Source organism: Strigops habroptila, chromosome 11, assembly GCF_004027225.2.
Source record: "Strigops habroptila isolate Jane chromosome 11, bStrHab1.2.pri, whole genome shotgun sequence".
NCBI classification, from domain to species: Eukaryota; Metazoa; Chordata; class Aves; order Psittaciformes; family Psittacidae; genus Strigops; species Strigops habroptila.
Window position 1 is genome coordinate 35,565,623 of NC_046360.1, and position 19,235 is coordinate 35,584,857.

The 19,235-nt window shown below is 44.9% G+C and overlaps 1 protein-coding gene across 3 annotated transcripts; it reads left to right on the top strand.

The window, feature by feature from the left end:
* The first annotated feature begins 1,289 nt into the window (after positions 1 to 1,289).
* ACOX2 (acyl-CoA oxidase 2) lies at positions 1,290 to 19,088 on the top strand. 3 transcript variants are annotated; one of them, XM_030502079.1, is made up of 15 exons: positions 1,290 to 1,373; positions 2,075 to 2,242; positions 3,406 to 3,568; positions 6,039 to 6,190; positions 6,754 to 6,861; positions 7,619 to 7,738; positions 8,191 to 8,306; positions 8,704 to 8,876; positions 9,972 to 10,134; positions 10,811 to 11,001; positions 12,089 to 12,250; positions 13,262 to 13,367; positions 15,388 to 15,605; positions 17,266 to 17,398; positions 18,332 to 18,692. In XM_030502079.1, exons 2-15 carry the CDS (start codon positions 2,083 to 2,085, stop codon positions 18,392 to 18,394), a joined length of 2,028 nt encoding a protein of 675 aa, XP_030357939.1. In that variant the 5' UTR covers positions 1,290 to 1,373; positions 2,075 to 2,082; the 3' UTR covers positions 18,395 to 18,692. The 3 variants fall into 3 exon arrangements, with proteins under 3 accessions (XP_030357939.1, XP_030357937.1, XP_030357938.1); XM_030502077.1 differs by having other exon boundaries at positions 1,294 to 1,373; positions 2,070 to 2,242; positions 18,332 to 19,088; XM_030502078.1 differs by having other exon boundaries at positions 1,299 to 1,373; positions 1,964 to 2,242.
* The last annotated feature ends 147 nt before the right edge of the window (positions 19,089 to 19,235 follow it).

Here is a 19,235-nt window from a genome sequence, read left to right on the forward strand (position 1 = left end):
CATTACTGCCTCAGCAATGGCAAACAGCGCTCAAGAAGCACAAGGCCCAGCACTTCTGACTCTGTCTGAAGAAAATAGCAGAGCAAATAGAGAAAGCCCACAGAAAACTTCAGAAAGAAGCTGATGCCTCCCAAGTGCTGGCAATCCCGAGTCACCACAGGATGTGATGCTGTGCAGTATGGACTGGAATACCAAGCAGCATATCCACAGGACACCCTATTGCTTTGGCAGGGTGATGGAACCACATAGCATCTTTAATCTAGCAGATTCATCCCTAACACACCATCCACTGCCTGTGAGCACACACATTGCATTACAGTCAGGTGCTCTGATTTGTTGTTGCTCTTCACGGCTGCTGGGCTTGGTTCACTCAGGCTGAAGCTTAAAATGATAGATATGCAAAACTACATCTGATTTCCCATCCTTTGCTCAACTTCCCACATTAAAGCACCTCTACAGTTCGGTGAATCCCACCTGTTTCACCTCCTTCCCTGACAAAGCAGTTTCCAGTGAGAGACAAGCAAGTCTGAAGCAGCAGCACAGACTTAGCAATGAAGTGTGGGCAGGAGGGACTCCTCTCCTGCTGTAGCCAGAGGGGATGAGTTGCCAGCTCCTGCCCACTAGACACCAGCATATAATGCAGCAGATTCAGGATCAATGGAGATGAAAGCAGCACACGCCCCGTGGCAACCTCGCTTTGCGCCCTAGCACGTCCCAGCCTGTGAGGCACATCCTCAACCTCCTGATTTGCATCCCAAACAGCAGGAAGGGCTTAGGAAAATGCCATAACTAAGGTGGGAAAACCTTGAGCAAGCCAAATCCAGAGGCAAGGAGCAGTGAGCACCCGAGGTGTGCTCTCCTCCATCCTGAGCAGGCTACAGAATAGAAGTACAAATTAAAAATACTAGGAGAAAAGCAGCTGGAAGTGTAGCCTCCAATGCACAAATAGCCTGAAGCGAGGTCAGGAAAATGGCATGTTATTAAACAGAGAGGCTCCAGCCCTTTTGGCACTGGTTGCTGTGGGATTTTCCTATGGGAAAATCCTAGCAGGCTCCCAGGCCGCTGCCTGCAGAGGTCAGCTCCAGCACGCCGCCACACACATGCAGGAACACCCATGGGATGGGCCAAGCTTCATTGGCCCCAGGGATAAGGTCACTTCGGTGGGGACACCAGCAGGCACAGCCCAGCCAGGCAGGCAGCAGCCAGGTGGCTCCCCGAAGGGTGCATGGGACAAGGTACGTGGGGTTTTGCGTCCGGACACAGCGGACACACGCAGGGGTTTTCTTTACACAGCTTCACGGAAGAGGGAGCTGGCAGCTGAATCCTTCCGGTGCTCCAGCACTGAGCCCGACGCTTCCTGGGACACCTCAAGGGTAGGTCTGGGTTACCTCAGTCTTGTGAAATCAGCTTTGAGGCTTTCCCCCCTCCCAGGATAATAAATTAATGTTCTGAACATCAAAAAAGCAGGAATTTAGAACATATTCACAAGAGTTTCCAGAGTTTAAATTCCTTACGGTATTAAAAGTGTCTCGGAAAGGCAGACAGCCTCTTCGGGGGAAAAATATGCTTTGTTTTCTGCACACCACTGTTTTACTAGCACCCTGTGACAAATCCTGCTAACATGGGAATTAAAAGGTTAGGAGTTAACGTAAAACCAAGCCCCAGGGGAAGCAGGATCGAGGCAGCACAGGCAGAGCTGCGAGCACAGGTCCAGGAGCCTTTTAGGCACCCATGGGTCAGGGCCAGGAACTCTCTTAAACATTAACACATAGCTATGAGATGTTCCAGCAGTGACTTCCCATAACATACTGGGGACGGACTGGTGAAAGAAAAAGATTCTATGTTTTAAAACAATATCACAAACCCTCCATTTTGTGCACTTAGAAGTGCCCTAGATTTTTATTATCCTATCACTGCAATGAGGATAAGACAGTGTGTCAACATTCACGCAACCCCTGTGCAGGTGCCAACCACCTTGGCCAACCTACTGAAACCACTCCTCCCTGCACTCAACATCAATCACCCACTGAAGGGGCGCCAGCACCTAAGGAGCTCCCATCCCTTCCCAGAGCAGCCTCCGGGATGGCTCTGCTGGAGACCCACAAGTACTCACAGGGCTCAGCCCTTGGTGGTGTGAATCCTGACCTTGCCAGCGAGAGGCAAACACCCTCCTTCAGTGTGGAAAAGCTCACAGCGCTGCTGGATGGTGGGGAGGAGAACACTCGGATACGGAGGGCAGTGGGTGAGTGACCATCACAAGGCTGCACTTGACCATGGCGTGCTACATCTCTGCTGTTTCTGCTCCTCCTTTGCAGCATGGTGGGGTTTGCGCTCCTGGGTGTTTGCTTATCGCCCATGTCTTAAAGAAGGGGGAACATGGAGATGGAGTTCCCTGTTAGTGTAAATCATGACTCCTCCACAGACACTCCTGCTGTCTAAAGCTTTCTCCTTTCCCTGCTCCCATCCCCAGTATCTTTGGTAAGATTGGTTGAACTGGAATACAGGGACTGAGAGTCACCCAGGCGAGCATCTTTGTGCAATAGGGATGCATGTAGGGGCTGGGGATGCACGCCATGCATGAACTGAGCCGACAGCCCTCCTCACCACATCAGGCGCATTCAGGTGGGGAGTTCCTGGCGTGGGTTGGCTCAGGCGGGCTGAGCTGCTCTCACCCATGATGGGTGTGCCGAAAAATGACCGTGCTCAGAAGGAACAGAGGAAAAAAGACACAAAACCCTCTTTTTTCTCTATTACTACTTCCATGTTATGCCTTTATCAAATGAAAATGGCACAGATCACTGGGATTGCACAATTCACAGTGCAACTGGAGTTCAGTATAACCTTAAACATGCGCGGACTCAAGGTTTCAAGGCAAAAAAGGAGCAGCGGGAATGTTCGGGCTGACACTGAAAGAGCAAGCCCGAGAGCTGCTTCACAGTGTTGCGAAGGGCTGGTACAGCCCCGAGCCAAGGCACTGGTGTGAGCAAGACACTCGGCAGCTCGAGCTGTTGGCTGCTCTCCGGGCAAAACCCAGCTAACCACAGATCTTGCTGCCATCAGAACAGCTATTTGGATAGAAGGATCCATGCCCATTTCCTGCCTGAGGCACAAAGTCACCTCTGACACTCTGACCAGGGACAGTGCTTTCCCTGCAGGGTCACGATTTCCACTCAGCAGACTCCTCGCAGGCCTGCTGGGTTTCCTTCCCCTCCTCCTTCCCCAAATCTCTGCTTTTCAGAGTTAGGTGTGACAGCCATCAGAGCCAGCAACAGCAAAATAAAACCTGCCTGCAGCCACCCTAAATAACACAGCATCAGTACCCACCACTCCTCCTGAGCAGGGCTCAAGGCACTGCCTGCACCTCCCCAGCCCCAGGAGAACCAACTCTTCTGTGTTGCTTTGCAGTCGAAGCTATTGAAAGTGACCCTGTATTTAGCAGAGAAAATCAGTATTTCCAGAGCCAGAATGAGAAGTACGAAGCAGCAGTCAGAAAGGCTGTTCACCTCCAGAAAAAGATGCACGAGATGGGATGGACTGAGAATGGACCCGAATTTAAGTACATTTACAGGTAATTTTATAATTTTTTTAATGTAAAAGTAATTTTTTTCTTGAAAGTTCTGTATGCCAACAAGAATAGGCTTTAGCAAAGGCTGGGAGAGGCCGGCAGTTGACAGATAAGGTTCTGATACAAACGTGCTGCAGGTTTTTACTTTAGCAGCACACTCAAGAGAAGGGAAAATGATGATACACGGCAGGGAACTTCTCAAAGAGCAGCACACAGATACAGTGCAGCGTGATAGATCACAGCAGTTCACATCCCAACGTGATACTTCCACTTCAGCAAGCTCCTTGTGGTACAGCTCTGATACCACCCCTCAGATGTTTTTACATGTATAACCAGAATTGGAAGTGCTGCTCTTTCAGTTACATTGCTGACTTCCAGATGAATTACAGATGACATTTTCTCTAACTAGAAAAATCATATTGTATTAAAACAAAAAAAGGAAGAAAAAACCACAAACTTTGGTTTGTAGGTCAACAGAACAAAACAGTTCTTGCAAGCCTTTCCTTAAAACACTTTTATTGACACTTTGCGTGTGGTTGAACTCCACATTTTAATTGCTCACCTCTCCTTCTTTCTCCCTTTGCTAAATATTACTTGGCTTGCTGTTACCAGTGCACACTGGTGGGGTTACACACCCAGTAAGAAAGTGCAAGCGCACAGGTCTTGCTAAAAAGTTTTCCCCCATTACATGAAAGACTGTAATTTTTTTATGCTAAGCTTTTTGCTGCCTACAGCTAGTGAGGCTGATAAAGGGGGAATTCTTCTACCGAGAGCTTTTGGACCCGATCATTATATTCTCAATAAAAAAAAAGAAACAACAATCCCAGCAGATTTGAAAGACCTGACAAAACTCAACCACATTTCCCACAGGTTTGCTTTTATCAGGCTCCCTGATGCCAAGGGCTGTGGCAGGACCAGCCCTGTGCTACCACATTTTGCTGGATTAAGAGCACAGCAGCCTGATGAAACACCAGATGAGCACCAAGCTCTTGCCAACGGAGTCCTTGTGCCTCCTGGTGCCAAACACAGTGAATCACTTGCACACATTTAAAAGACAGCTCTTTAAAATTGCAGTTAAAGCAGCATCATTTCTGGATGGGCTGCCAAGGGGTCATTAAGTCTTTTTCTGTTAATCAAAGCAATTTCCCTTCATCTACTTTGTTCATATTTTTCCTCCCACTTTTTCAGTATGACTGATTCTCTCTCAGGGCCAGGATAAAAGAAAGGTCATAGTCATTTGTTAACAATGAAAGGTATCTATCTAGAATGAGAAGCTCACTAGAGCACTGCAGTAAAGCAATGTGCTAGCAGCCATACAAGCTACCAAGAAGAGCAGAGCCACTTATTTTTACATGTGAGAGCACATGTACTTATATCTGTGAGGTGATTCAACCTATTCTGAGGAATCCCAGGAAGAGGGACTATATTCCTCATATTTTCTTAGGATTTCTTGCACACAAAAAAAAGGCTTAAAATGAATGAGTTTCTGATTTGCAGCATGGAAATTACAGTACCCAAGTTCCCATACACAACTTCTGGAACAGTGCATTTTAGGATGCATGCAGCTCTATCAGCTGGCGATGGTGAAGGAGCCAACCAGACAATAAACCAGGTGTTACAAGGATGTATTTGTATCTTCCACAAGGAAAAAAACCCATCTCGAGTCAGGCCAAATCTCCACGAACCCCACTATTGTTCACTGACAGTGACTGACAGCAAACACCTAGGGAATAGCACAGCAACAAGCCCAACAGAATCATAGAAAAGTTAGGGTCGGAAAGGACCTTAAGATCATCTAGTTCCATGGGAAGGCACATACCGAGGTACTTCCCCAGAATGGGAATGTTCAAGAAATCCAGGCCCCAGATGCCCACGTATGTAATTCAGTCCCATGTGTCCCACAGTGAATTGCCAAGGTTTGGGGGTTTTAGGGAAGGGTAGTGGGGTTTTTTTTTTAGCTCAGCCTTAAAATGTAACTTAAATAACTAGGAAAAAAAATAATCCTGTGGCATAAAATGAAGACACAAAGGGCTCAGAAGCTATCAGAGCCACAAGAGCTTCAGAGCTGGGCTATGTTTTTAGGAGTTTAGCATCTGCTAGTTGTCCAAGAACAAGTGAAATAATTAGCTAGCAACACTTAAGCAAACTGTGTTAAGAAAGAAGGAGCGAAAGCAGGTTGGAAGAGTGATTTTCATAGAATAATAGAATGGTTTGTGTTGGAAAGGACCTTAAAGCTTATCCACAGGCAGAGACACCTTCCATGAGATCAGGCTGCTCAAAGCCCCATCCAATCTGGTTTTGATGCAATATTGCCTCCAGTGTTGATGCTGGATGTTGGGTAAGGTAGGACAATGCAGAAATCAAAAGGCTGTAGGTAGTACAGTCTGGTGACCATTGCAATGTCACTGCCTCATTCATCACATCCCTGGAACTTCATCCATGTACAAAAACACCCCGTTTGCCTTCTCCGCAGGGCACTGTCAGGAGAAGTCGCATTTCTCCTTCACACCGTCTTCATGAGAAGTATTTCAGTGCTGGGCTCCGACAAACAGATCACCAAATGGATTCCTCTTGCCACCCAGTATCAGCTGATCGGAAGCTACGCCCAGACTGAACTGGGGCACGGTAAGGCTGCAAAGAAAACACAGCATTTCCATAGGACAAAAGGCCCAGATTCCCAGGGGAATTAGAGTTCAAGCTGTCTGTGCTTCACTGGAGAGGGGGGAAATGCCATCTGTGTGTTAGAGGTTGATGTTCCTCAGTGTTCCTCTGCAAGATGGAGATTTGCCGGCTTTGGTTTTGCCAATGTGGGAAAAATAACAAGAGTGAGGGTGAAAGCTCATTGTTAGATTGCTGCTGTTAGCAGCAGCTCATGGTTAGATAGCATGCTTAGATGGCAGCCACCATCAGTGGAGGGGATCAGCCAGGCAGCTTGCCCAAGCTGATGGTTGTCACCATGAACCAGGCAGCTTGCCTGAGCACCATGTGGCTCAAGAGATCTTCACAGGAGATGGTGTGGGGTCACTGGAAGCATCATCCCATGGTTCTCATCAGGAGGGTAAACCACAAAATCCTGGCAATACCCACACCAGCCTCCAGGGATTCTCCACTCTTTGCATCCTTGTGATACAGCAGGAGATAGAAAGAGATATAAATACATACATACAATGTTTTGGGTTTTTTTAAAGGAACTTATCTTCAGGGTTTGGAAACAACAGCAGTCTTTGATATAGCTACGCAGGAGTTTATACTGAACACACCGAAGATCTCTGCCATGAAGTGGTGGCCTGGAGACAGTAAGTACCACACAAAATACTTTGGTTTTCCTCATTGGCCTTCTTCAGTTGCTCACTCTGCCCCACTCAAGCTCTGTGTTTGAGAGCTCAGGTTCTAGCAGAGAGCTTCAGTAAGAGATGCACAGATCAAGAGGCAAGTAAGAGACCAAAGGGTTTTGTACAAGTTCAAAGGCCAGAAGGGAGCCACCATCATCTATCAAAAACCCTAAGATGGCAGGGCTGGAGAACTTAGCTCAGAGAAATTCCTGCCTCTGCAGGAATTAACCTTCTCTTCTTTGTAAACAATACTCAAACGACCAAAAACCACAGGGAGGTCATCAGCACAAAGGATCAGCATAAAGGATCAGCATAAAGGATTCACATCATCAGCCAGTCTCAGCATAAAGGTTTCAAGTGTGAAATTCATGGCTCTCCTCAGAAAGGTATATCACAGCAAATCCCTGGAGTTGCTCTATCAGCCCCAGTTCTCCCCATTCAGCTCTGCAAGATCTTTAGCTATTTATTTTTTCTCCTTTGCTGACACAAACTGCTCATACAAGCCTCACGGGCTTGAATAATGATGCAACTTTTGAGAGCCAAGAGCAAGCTCAGAGCGCAGATTTAGGCAACCTCCAGCTTCCAGCATCTGTGGATCACACCCACACTGACCCATATGTTAGTGAGACCTAAGACACAATCAGCACAGACTGCCGTTAACTGTGGAAGTGTTTGTACTGTACCTTGTCTTAAGGGAGCATGGCTGGTTTTCTCCTCACAGTGGGAAGGTCAGCAACACACGCAGTGGTCTTTGCACAGCTGGACATCCAGGGGAAGTGCTACGGCGTGCATCCCTTCATCGTGCAGATACGCAGCCTTTGGGACCATTCACTGTGCCCAGGTAAATGACCCCAGGCATCACAGTGCTTGTGCAGGTGCTCTGCCTCTTCTGCCCTTAAATGTCTTCTAAAACATTGGGCCCAGGGAGAGCTATAGTGCCAAAACCAAACCAAGACAGATACTCAAGGCATAGTTATCATTAACCACAACCTTTTTATCTAAAGGAAGATTTAATGGCATATCCAGACCGAGCCTTCTTAACCAGAAGCCTGGGCTGCTCTGACCACCTCTGCATTAACACCTCAGTTCTAACCCTGGCCAACATGGGTGACAGATGGATCATGGAAACAAACTACCACGAGGCACTCAAATGCCTGTTTCATCCCTCAGGCAAGATCACCCATGCTGGGGAAGAAGCAGAACTGAACATGCCTTTCCTTTTTCCCCAGCCTGGCACAAAATGGGGAGAAGAGTTCAAGTGGAAGTAAGCAGCTGTGTTTTCTCCTGCTCCAGGCATAACTGCAGGAGACATCGGTCCCAAAATGAATTTTGACCACATTGACAATGGATACCTCATGCTGCAGAACGTGCGTGTCCCCAGGGAGAACATGCTGAGCAAGTTTTGTGAGGTATGTACAGACTCATATCACACGTCAGATTCTCACTGCGCAGCCAGAGGGACGACAGGGACCTGCCTGAATTTAGGACAAAATTCTTCCTTTGAGGTGTCTGCATGTCTCTGTGGGTTTGTCAAGGGCAGAAGTTACCTGAATCCTAAATGAAACTCAGTGTTAGGAATTCCATGTTCAGAGGCTTGGGATCATAGCGCAGGGAGAACCTATTTGAGCCAGAAGCAGTAAGAATTTGTCTCTTTAAATGGATACGTTTCATCCATCGTACATAAAGATACTTAGGTTTGCACTCAGCAAAGGATTTCAATGTCCGTTTTATTCTATGCATAGAGATGACACTACCAGTATTGAAGTACTGAAGAAGGTGGCATCTAACATCCTTTCTCTACTCTAGGTTCAACCAGATGGCACCTATGTAAGACGGGGGTCCCAGCAGATTAACTATTTCACAATGACTGCACTGCGCGTCGCTCTCATCTCGCACGAGGCTGTAATACCCCTAATGAAGGCTTGCACCATTGCCATCAGATACTCTGTGGTTCGCCGACAGTCCAAGTTAAAGCCTGGGTAATGCCATGCAAGCCTGCAACAGTGGGAAGGGGACCATGCACCATGTTCCCCTGCACCAGTCTGTGTTTCGACTTCTCATCTTATCTTTTAGCACATCACTGGCTTATTTCCTGGGCCAGAGAGGGTATTCCAAACATGCTTCCCCATTATTTACATTAACGAGCTTCAGTCAAAGTACAAGAGAATGTTTACAGTTCTTTCTAAGATAAGTTTCATAGTTTGAATAGCTCAGCAGCTCACACAGACAACTTATTTTTCTTGTAACTGGCCTTCCCGTGTAATCCCATAACTCAGCAGAATCCAGACAACGCAGACAAGTTGCTGAATTCTTATTCCATAGCATCCTACTCATAGGCACAACATTAAAATACCTTCCAACATCCACCCTTCCAATATCCACGCTTTACAACATTGAATTTTATCAGTCTGGTGAGAATGCCTGTAATTTTTAAATAGGTATTTTTCGTTTGAATGGATTTCAGGAATTTCCACTCACAGCTCCCTTCAAAAGCAAGATCATCCTAATGAGAATGTGGTTTGGATCGAACGCAAACCAAACACAAGAGCACAGCATGCTCAACTATTGTAATAACCAGTTCCATCATTTGAAGTCCTAAGTGTACCAACCACAGCAAGAGTGGAAAAGAACATCCAAAAAAAGCTCAGAAAGCTTAAAATAATGTAGACTCAAATGTTTTCAGGGGCCACAAAGATCCAGTTGGAAAAGTAAAAGTTCTGCAGGGTGCAGGGCCACTACCTCCTCTGTAACACCATACATCTCACTGTCCCTGCGGGCCTCATCTTCATCCCCTCCTTCAGTCCCTGTTCCCCCTCTGCACCAACCCATTACACAGAGCCTTTTCTACTCAATGCTGGTTCACCAACACAGCAAATAACCTTTCTTGTAGTCAGGCTCATTTCTCTAACAGCTTAGCAAGCCGGGCAGAACCGCTGCCACGACATCAGCTCAGTCCCCTTCACAAACTGCTGCTTGGTAATGAAAAATGCATGTTTTCATTATGTGATAAGTAAACTAACAGTAGTTATGCCTGTGTTCACACTTTCCCTACTTCATCAGCTGTCTTCCAACAGGGAAGAAGAAGCAAAGATCCTTGACTTCCAGACTCAGCAGGAGAAATTGCTGCCCCACGTGGCAGCAGCCTATGCCTTTCATTTCATCAACAACTACCTGGAGGACCTATTCAACAGGGGGTACGAAGAGATCCAGAGGGAGAACTTTGACATGCTGCCGGAGGTGAGCTGCAGCAGGAGTAACTCATATAGCATTCTTCATCTATAAATGTCAAAGTATTTTGGCAAATTGGACAAGCATTCCTCTCACCACTAGATAACTAGAGAAAGAGGAAGCACTAAGAGATCAAATGATGTGTCCTAGGTCCACAACCAGTCAGCAATAGCATTTGCTTTACCACCCCAACTTTTTCATTTTGGGAACTATTGCAGAGTGAAAAGTCCTTGAAAAGCACGTTCATTTGATAAAAACCTTGTTCCAAGTAGCTGGTGGCACAAAGTGTTATTTCCCAACATCATCCACAAACGCAAATATTCACTTCTGAGCCAAAACCAAAAATGTGACTTTTTAGATAGAACATAAGATTTTGCAACTGGAAGCGTGAAATGAAAACACACTTTGAACAAGGGTGACCAAAAGCACTGCTGGTTGAGAGAAACCCAAAAATGTACCCACTGACCACAGCGTGCCCAACACAAGGGGGTGCAGCATCCCAGGCAGAACCCAAAGGCCAGGCTCTGGGAACTGGGTGCTATACCAGCATGCAAAGGAGGATCTGACAGGGATTTCCTGCCCAGAAACTGCACAAAATTAAAAGAGGAAACTGATTCTGAGGATTCCTTTGGACCATTTTCACCATTAATACTCTGCCTTACTTTTAATTTCTCTTTCCAAACAGCTCCATGCATTTTCTTCAGGCTTCAAAGCCATGGTTACTCAGTATTGCGCTTCAGCAGTGGAGGCATGCCTTCGGGCATGCGGGGGCCATGGTTACTCTTTGCTGAGTGGACTCCCTTCCTTGTGTACTAGAATACTTGCCTCTTGTATTTATGAAGGGGAAAACACCATTTTGTTCCTGCAAACTGCCAGGTAACAATCCAAACCTGTTCATCTAAAAGCCTGCCCCCTCATTTATTCAAGCTCTACCACTCCTTCCCCAAAACCAGTAAAACCAGCTACTCCTTTCTCCCAGCACCTTCTAAAAATAATACAACTTAGTCCATAAACTATTCATGTCTTCTGTCTAACAGGCATAAAGGTGTGTGGGAATTGGATTATCTATCTCTTCTATTTTTGGGTTTGGGACGTACGCGGGTGCTGTTCTGCATAATCTCATTTTCCTCTTTTTCTGGGAGCGCAGCAAAAGCACTTTGCTACACAAGTTTTGCAGTTTAGTTTTTAAGAAGCCAGTGTAATGTGATATTGGCAAAGTGAGGTTGATTCAGAGAAGGCAGAGCTGTAGGATATTGAAAGCAGATGAGTCACGCTCCAAGAACACCGCTTTCCTCGGAACACGCAGACTGATGATTATCCAAGGCTAGATTAAATACAGGAGAAAGAAACCACAGCTGCTTGAACTTTTAATAACATGTGTTTTTACTAGAAGGAGAAAACCGGTACAATTCCTAGGGACAGAGATGCTACCACATAGCTCTGTGCTTGCGTTCTGCACTTCTGCACTCATTGCTGCCTCTTCTTTCAAGATCAATAGCAAGATCAAGAGAAATGCTGTAAACCCTTTACTTCCAGACCGGGTCGGTCTAGGTCATAGCAGAGGTGCCAAAAAAATAAGGGAGTGGGGAATGTGTTTAGCTCCAAGAGACTCATGTTTGTTAAAATGTGATTGTATGTTGGGGATCATAGAGGGGAAGACCAAACCACCATTAAGATGCACAGAGCATTAAGACTCAGGCTGCAAAGTTGACAATTTTCTAATCACCATGCTGCTAATAGCCACAGCAAGTTTCTTTCTAAAAAAACATCACTACAGCATTGCATATAGTAGACAGACTACCTCTGAGACCCATCATAGATCAGGTTATTGCAAATAAGATATAAAACATAAGGTCACTACTGGTTCAAGTCCATTCTGGACCACTGACAGGATGGGTTACATCTTGCTGCTCCTCACCCGAGCCTGCTTTACTTTTTGCTCTGACTGTTATCCTCTTCCCAGGTTCCTGATTAAGTGCTTCATGGCAGCCAGCGCTGGCCACCCTGTCCCACCATCTGTCACTTACCTGGCTGCAGTGAAACCCGGGAAGTGCCCAGCCAAGAACAAGTTCGATTTCCTCAGTCCAGATACTTACACCGAGGCATATCAACATGCAGCAGTCAGGTCAGTACAGAGATGGGAGACAGGCTTCTTTCTTTGATACCAGAAATGTGTGAAGAGCTCGGCTGCTTCCTTGCTTTAAAGGGAGGTAAAATAACATAAGTTACACAAGAATTGACGCCATCTGCTCCTGAAGGAGGAAGACTCGCACAGGTTTAACAGCCATGTCAAGTGTTCAATATGAAGCTTTCAGATTCAGAACATCACAACATTTTAAGCCACATGCTACCAAACAACTATATTGCATAAAGTTGATTCTTTACCAAGCTGATGGCACTGTTTATGTAAACCCCAGACCACATCACTGAGCTGCCATCCAGTAAAACCTTCAGCCAGCTGGACCCTGTGCAGTTCTATACTCTATATAAAGCTAAAATTTCATATACCTGTGAAACTGATGTTTGGTTTCAGTTAACACCACAGCAAACACAGAGCCTCTCATTGTGTCTGCAAGCCTTTCACCTACACATTCAACTATTCAACACAAATAAAAATAGTATCGTGAGTGGTCTCATTGGTATTATGGGCACAGTCATGGGCCATACATGTGCCATCTCTCAAAACCAGGCAAACAGATCAACATCCCTGCTGCCATTCAAATCAGTGTGAAAACAGAGCCATTCTTCCAAAAGCTTCAGGATCAATGGAAGCATGATTTGGATCCCTGTGTAGAAAAGTAGAAACATAATGAAAGAGCAGTCCAACACTATCACTGCTTTATTTTGTTCTGCAAACTGTCCTTACACACACACAACACAAGAAAAACTCCTCAGAACCGCTGGTAAAGTACCATGGAAGCTGAGAAAGCAAAAATCCTTCAGCACCGGGGTGGTTTGGGTGCTTCTCACAACTTGTACTTAGATTTTGCATAATGTAAGTTCACTTATACTGAGTGTAAGTAACTTCAAATGTCAGAAATGCCATTTTGCCATGCGATCACACACGAGTCTGAATATGAAATGAGTGCATGTGGGCTGCTAGAGTCACATACAATATGCTTTTTGGATTTTCCAGACTCATCAGCAGCACAGCAGCTAAACTACAGGACTTGATTCAGTCTGGAGTCAAAAAGCACGACGCATGGAATGAGTGCACGGTGCAGCTGGTGCAGGCTGTGAAGGTTAGTAAAAAAATCATCTGCTTATGTGATGTTTGTCTTTGTAATGTGCAACAGAAACACATGATTAGCTTAAAGTCTCAGCACTGTTCATTGTTTTCTGTTAGCATCTAAGGGACACCACAAAGACCAGGGCACCACTGTGGTCTGCATGGTGGGAAAATCATCATAAGAAGCAATTCCTGATCTGAAGAATTTGCCATCTGAATAGGCCAGGTAGAAAAAGACTAAGGGGAATAGAAATGAAAGGGGAGGGAAGAAAACAAAATACATACATAGCTCTGCTGCCACTACTACCAGAATCATACCTCCCATATCATAGAGTCACAGAATGGTTTGGGTTGGAAGTGACCTTAAAGCTCGTTTAGTTCCAACCCGTTGCCATAGCAGGGACACCTTCCACTGAGTAAGGGAGCAAAGACTAGATCTCAGCAGCAGCATGTTCTGTGGTCACCTGTCGCCTGTGCATCACCTCCCATTTTCAATTACACAGACTCAGGGGAAACAGCAAGTATTCAATGCTGTAAGCTTGAAAAAGAGCAGAAAAGCTGTGTAATTGCCTCTAAAATAAAGGACACCTCCTATAAACAAAGTGACTTCGCAAATTACTTTCCCAATATTTTTTTTTAAATGTAAATATATTTTTAGTGGAATGAAACAGAAGCAAAATGTTCCTGTTTGAGATTGCCTCTAGGAAAGGCTTTGAACAGCACACAAACCTGAACAAGCTGTTTCTTCCTGCACCCACTCAAATGGGTGGCCAAGGTCTCTGGTCTGAAGAGCAGGGAGACCACGTGTCAGAGGAGGAGCTGGAATCCAGCCCTCTCTGAGAAACAAGGAGGAGAATCTAGCGAGAAATCAACCATTTCTGAAGAGCCCATCACATGCAGAGGGCTGGCTGTGGTATTGTCAGTGGTGACTGTGCTGCTAGACTCTTCAGAAAATGAGATCTGGGCTCCCAAAGTTTCTTAGATACTTCAGGGAGAGGAAAAGTCACCCAAAACGCTTGAATTTCCCCCATAACTTTAAAATCTTGATAGCCTGCTGCCTTCTTGGGGAACTTCTGGGTTGGAACTAGATGATCTTAAGGTCCTTTCCAACCCTAACTACTCTATGATTCTATGACTTCTTATTCCACACCTTCCCTGGAGACTCACCCACACGACTGGCACGGCAGCTATATGAAGAGATGCCTGCCAAGTGGCTCAGGCGCTGGGTACGGCTTTGCTGCAGACTCCACACAGGTTAATTGCTTGAGGAGACACCCAGCTTCTCAGGCAGGTTCTGCAGTCCACGCTGGCCTCCACGCTGCTTGGCAGTGCCGGCAGGAAGAGCTGCAGGGTGTGCCTGCTTACACCCACAGCGGGGAGGGGAACTGTGCAGTGGGAGAGGGAACCCACACAGATACCAACACCACCAACCACCCACAGCAACGACAACATAACAAGAGTCACCCCACAGCTAATACTTCTGTAACTTGGCAGCTAGACATTCTATTGTTGTCTGACCCAAAAACTATCGGTTTACTTGAAGCCACAAAAGCAAGAGGTAAGTTTGCTTGTTCTCCTGTGACAACAGAGGTTTTCAGAGCAAAGCCCTACAGACACTGTACCCAATGTACCATGAGCCCAAGGTCGTCAACGAAAGAGTTTTCTCCTATTGATGTATGACCAAGCTTCACTTGCTAGAGGTCAAAACAAGCCCATTCCAATATGTGTTTCCATCACACAAACTCTTTAGGGTATCTATCAGAAATATTTAAAGTACCACTGCGATTTCTAAAGTGGTTTTCTAGAGTTTACATATATCACAGTGTTGACTGTTTACACCCCCAATTCTCTCCTCTACTGTTGCTGTAAGACATGAATGCAAAAGGCCTTGTGAACCAACAAACAAAGAATACAGACTGGGAAAGTGCCAGGGAAATGAAAAGGTTTTATATTCTTTGCAAGAACATCTGAGTCACTTGGCCTACTAAAAGTGTTTTGAGGTGCATTCACTGTTGATTGCATTTGTTTTCCAGGCTCACTGCCACTACATCACAGTGAAAAACTTTGCAGAAACTGTGGAAAGACTCGAGACCAAAGGTGGCATCCAGAGGATTATGAAACATCTCTGTGACCTCTTTGCGTTACACGGGATCTTCTCAAATGCAGGAGTCTTCTTGCACGATGGATACATATCTGGAGCTCAAATGGACATGGTCACAGCATCGTACCTGGACCTTCTGGCTGTCATTCGGTGAGCTGCTCTAGTATGAGAGGAGATACACAGCTGTGATAGATCTAAAATGGTGCTGCCGTACCTATGGTAACATCTTCAAAGTCAATGCACCTCATTCGGGTTTAATTTTCATTGCCTGGCAGCACTAAAAATTGATTGAAGCATCTATAGAGCTTGTTTTCAGCACAAAACAAGCCGAAGTGCCCAGCTCCTCTGCAAACAGCAAAGCTCTGGAACATAAAATCTTGAATTATAAATCAAGAAATCTTGAACACTTTCTACCATTTGCAGTAGAGCAAAACCAGGCAAATACGTAGTGAGAGCAACACTGGTAGGAGGCAGCAGATCAGACACTGCAAAATCTGCTGAAGCGACAGCTAATACAGCCTACTCTGTTGCCATGGCTGAGTTGCAACCTGTACCCAAACAATCCTGCCTACAGCTAGTTCAGATGCGTCTGCTCGACACCATTTATTGCTAACTACATGAATTCTGAGATACACTAAGGTTTTAACTTACCACAACACTCACAAAGGCTGTTTGACAAGGGTTCTTGCACTTCTCGGTGCTGTTTGTTAAGAAAAGATTCACTTATGGTGCAGAGAATGAGTTGCGACTCTGTGTAAAATTCTAATTAAGACACCTGGAGAGAAGCAAGAATAGGCAGGAGCTGAGCAGGACTGAGATGAACAGTGAGCATTTTCAGAACTAATCACAGAATTCAAGTTAAGCAATAAGCTTAACGTAAGGCTTACAAAAGCCTAACACATTGCCATCTCTGGAATTCATTGCAACTTCTGTTAGTCCATGCCTTGCTAAAAGGATTCAAGAACGCACATTTACCTGTTTACAATTAGGATACAAACACTTCTTGGTCTGTAGCAAAACCCCAGCCTTTCCCAAACCCCCAAAGAGCCCTTCCCCAAAAGGAACTGGTAGATGCAAATGCCAATATTTGAGCAAACCATTTTGCATCCCTCTGCCTCAGGTGTGGGGTGCAGCCAGTTTGACTTCCTGCACCCAGGACGATGGGAGGATGAGGTAAAAGAAACCATCTTCTGCTTAGGAGAAGAAGCTGTCACTACATACTTGTCTTTACGCTCTAGCTATCTGTTGCTGACTGCTGTCAGATCAGCCTCTGGGCTAGACAAGCTTTTGGTGCAGTTCAGGGTTGCTTTGTTCTTACGGACACAAAGAGAGTAGGAGACCTTGATACCCCATGATGAGGTAACAGAAATACTTGAGAGCAGATGAAGGTTGGAGATCAGCAAAGCACTTCACATGAATTTAGCAGCAACCTTACAACCAGTTGGTAGGAAAACACATATGGTATAAGAAAAACAAAAGAAAAAATCTACAAAAACCAGAAGCAAGAGTGCGCTGAGGAAACATCTGACATGACATTGAGTCCTATATTAGGGAATTAGGGATGGAAACCAGGTGATTACAAGCCCCATTCAACAGTACAGACAACTCAGAGCATTAGTAGAATATGCCTCTGAGGAATCAAAACAGGCAGGATTTCCTCCATAGCCTCAGCAACGGGAAAAACTGGCACAAGCTTTTCCGGCTGAGGAACCTGGAACAACTGACTTTGCAGTTTACCTTTGCCTTATTTTCCTCCCTTACAAAGCAATACCTGCTTCAGTAACACGAATGTCATTCATCTGCTCCGTAGGAAGGATGCTGTTCCACTGGTGGATGCCTTTGACTTCACAGATAAGACCCTGAATTCTGCACTTGGCAGTTACGACGGCCAGGTTTACCAGCGGCTCTACGAGTGGGCTCAGAAGTCACCAACCAACACACAGGTACAGATGCTGGATTACAGCTGGGCAACTTCTGCATTAGCCATAGCAGAGATTGTTTGCTTTTCTTCTAATAAAAGCTATACAGATGAAAGCAAATGGAATAGGAGCTTTTAATTCTTAGTATCTCACTCTGAACAATGGCCTGGAATACCCCAATTATGCCGCCTATAGTCTTAGCTCAGCCATTGATGACTTACAGCCCCCAGAGTATTAGAGCTTGTAGCAGGGAGCTGGTCTGTGTGTGCCACCAATGTGGGTTTGGTTTTTAAGCTTACAGAGGTAATATTGCACAAAATCAGCTAAAACAAAAGTCTGTTTACAGACAAACTTACATAGTTTACATATTATGGAACAACATATTATGCAAGAGCCACTAAACACAGGGTATATTCCATCCCCTAGTACTCCTACTAGTGCAATACTTAATTTTTCTAATAATATGTTTAACCAGAAAGAGTATAAATGTTAAACAAGGCAATTTCATCCTTCATGGTCTTTAGCACTTTACTTTCACTTCTTAATTCATCCATATTGTGGAGTTATGTAAAATTCTGCACGATGTAAATAGCTATTGCTCCATTTGAAAACCCATTTTGCCTTAAGTGAGATTTTTACTGTGGTAATCAGCAACCCTTTGAAATTCTACAGCTGAATACAGAATTTGCCTTCAGCAAATGTTCAAGTCCAAGCATATTTTCTCAAGTTAAATAGTATGCTGTTCCATTTGGGATGAGTATTGTGTACTGGTTATGAAGGACAGCACATACTATAGGGAAAGAGATCTTGCACTTATCTGAAGAAGCGGGCGGTTTGGTTTTGATTTTTAAATGGTCTAGCTTTCTGTATTTCAGAGATCATTCTTTTATCAAAAATACAGCCTTTTCCTTCTTCTTAATCACCATTAATTCCCTTCCACATTCTCTTTCTGAACAGATGAACCCAGCCTACGAGAGGTATTTGAAGCCACTTCTTCACAAGAAGCTATCCAAATTATGAAGACCATGATCTAAGTGAAGGCCACACATTTCCTCCTGTTCTTTGTGCAGCAGTACATTGATGAAGCATCAGCAGTGACTAATCAGAATTCATAATCAGTTGCTTACTTGCAACTGCATACTAGCGAGTATGAAACAAGATTCTTAGCCAGCCATTTGCATTTAATCAGACAGAAGCCAAACAACGCTAAGTGGTGCCCACTGCTATGAGGCAATCTAGGCTGAAATAGCCTAGGGTTTGCTGTTTCCTTACCTGATGTGTCCCAGTAGCATTAAAACTATGTCATTTGGCTTTCTTATTCTTTTTCTGAATCCACTCTATGGTGATTAAAGGGCAAAAATACCCAAACCGCATTATGAGCTCCCCCCTCAGTGTGTTATAGGTGTACAGTGCCTTGAGAAAATCCCCAAAAACCCACAAACCCAACCTTTACTGAAAAACTCGAGGAAGGTAAAATGATGGTACTTGGTTTCTAGGAAAAACTTGTTCTCTTAGATCAAAAAGTATACTAGGAAGTGCATCTGTTTGGATAATTAACACAGCTCTTAACTTGCTCAGCAGTGGAGTATTCCGGGCTAATGAAGATTCAGACAAAGCTGATGCAAACTCCAGTCTGTGGAATTTTGTTTCCCGTTAATAGAGCCGCTTACATGGTCTTTCTATAAATCTTGGGCTCCAATAAGGTGTATTATTTGGAATACTGCTTCTCTAATTATTATACTTCATAATTATGGAAAAGGCAGGCTGATCCAGGCCAGTCATTAATTTGCTAGTAAATGAAGTGTTGCAAAGAACATCTTGTGATGGGAACTTGGTGCCAGTTAACATGGGTATTTCTTAC

What these genes read in the sequence shown, in the direction of transcription:
- ACOX2 (XM_030502079.1), top strand. Translation starts at nt 2,083, where the DNA reads ATGGCTCTGCTGGAGACCCACAAGTACTCACAGGGCTCAGCCCTTGGT. An exon ending in GAAGTGGTGGCCTGGAGACA is followed by an intron (nt 6,862 to 7,618) that starts GTAAGTACCACA and finishes TTCTCCTCACAG; the next exon opens with TGGGAAGGTCAGCAACACAC. An exon ending in AGCTGGTGCAGGCTGTGAAG is followed by an intron (nt 13,368 to 15,387) that starts GTTAGTAAAAAA and finishes TTTGTTTTCCAG; the next exon opens with GCTCACTGCCACTACATCAC.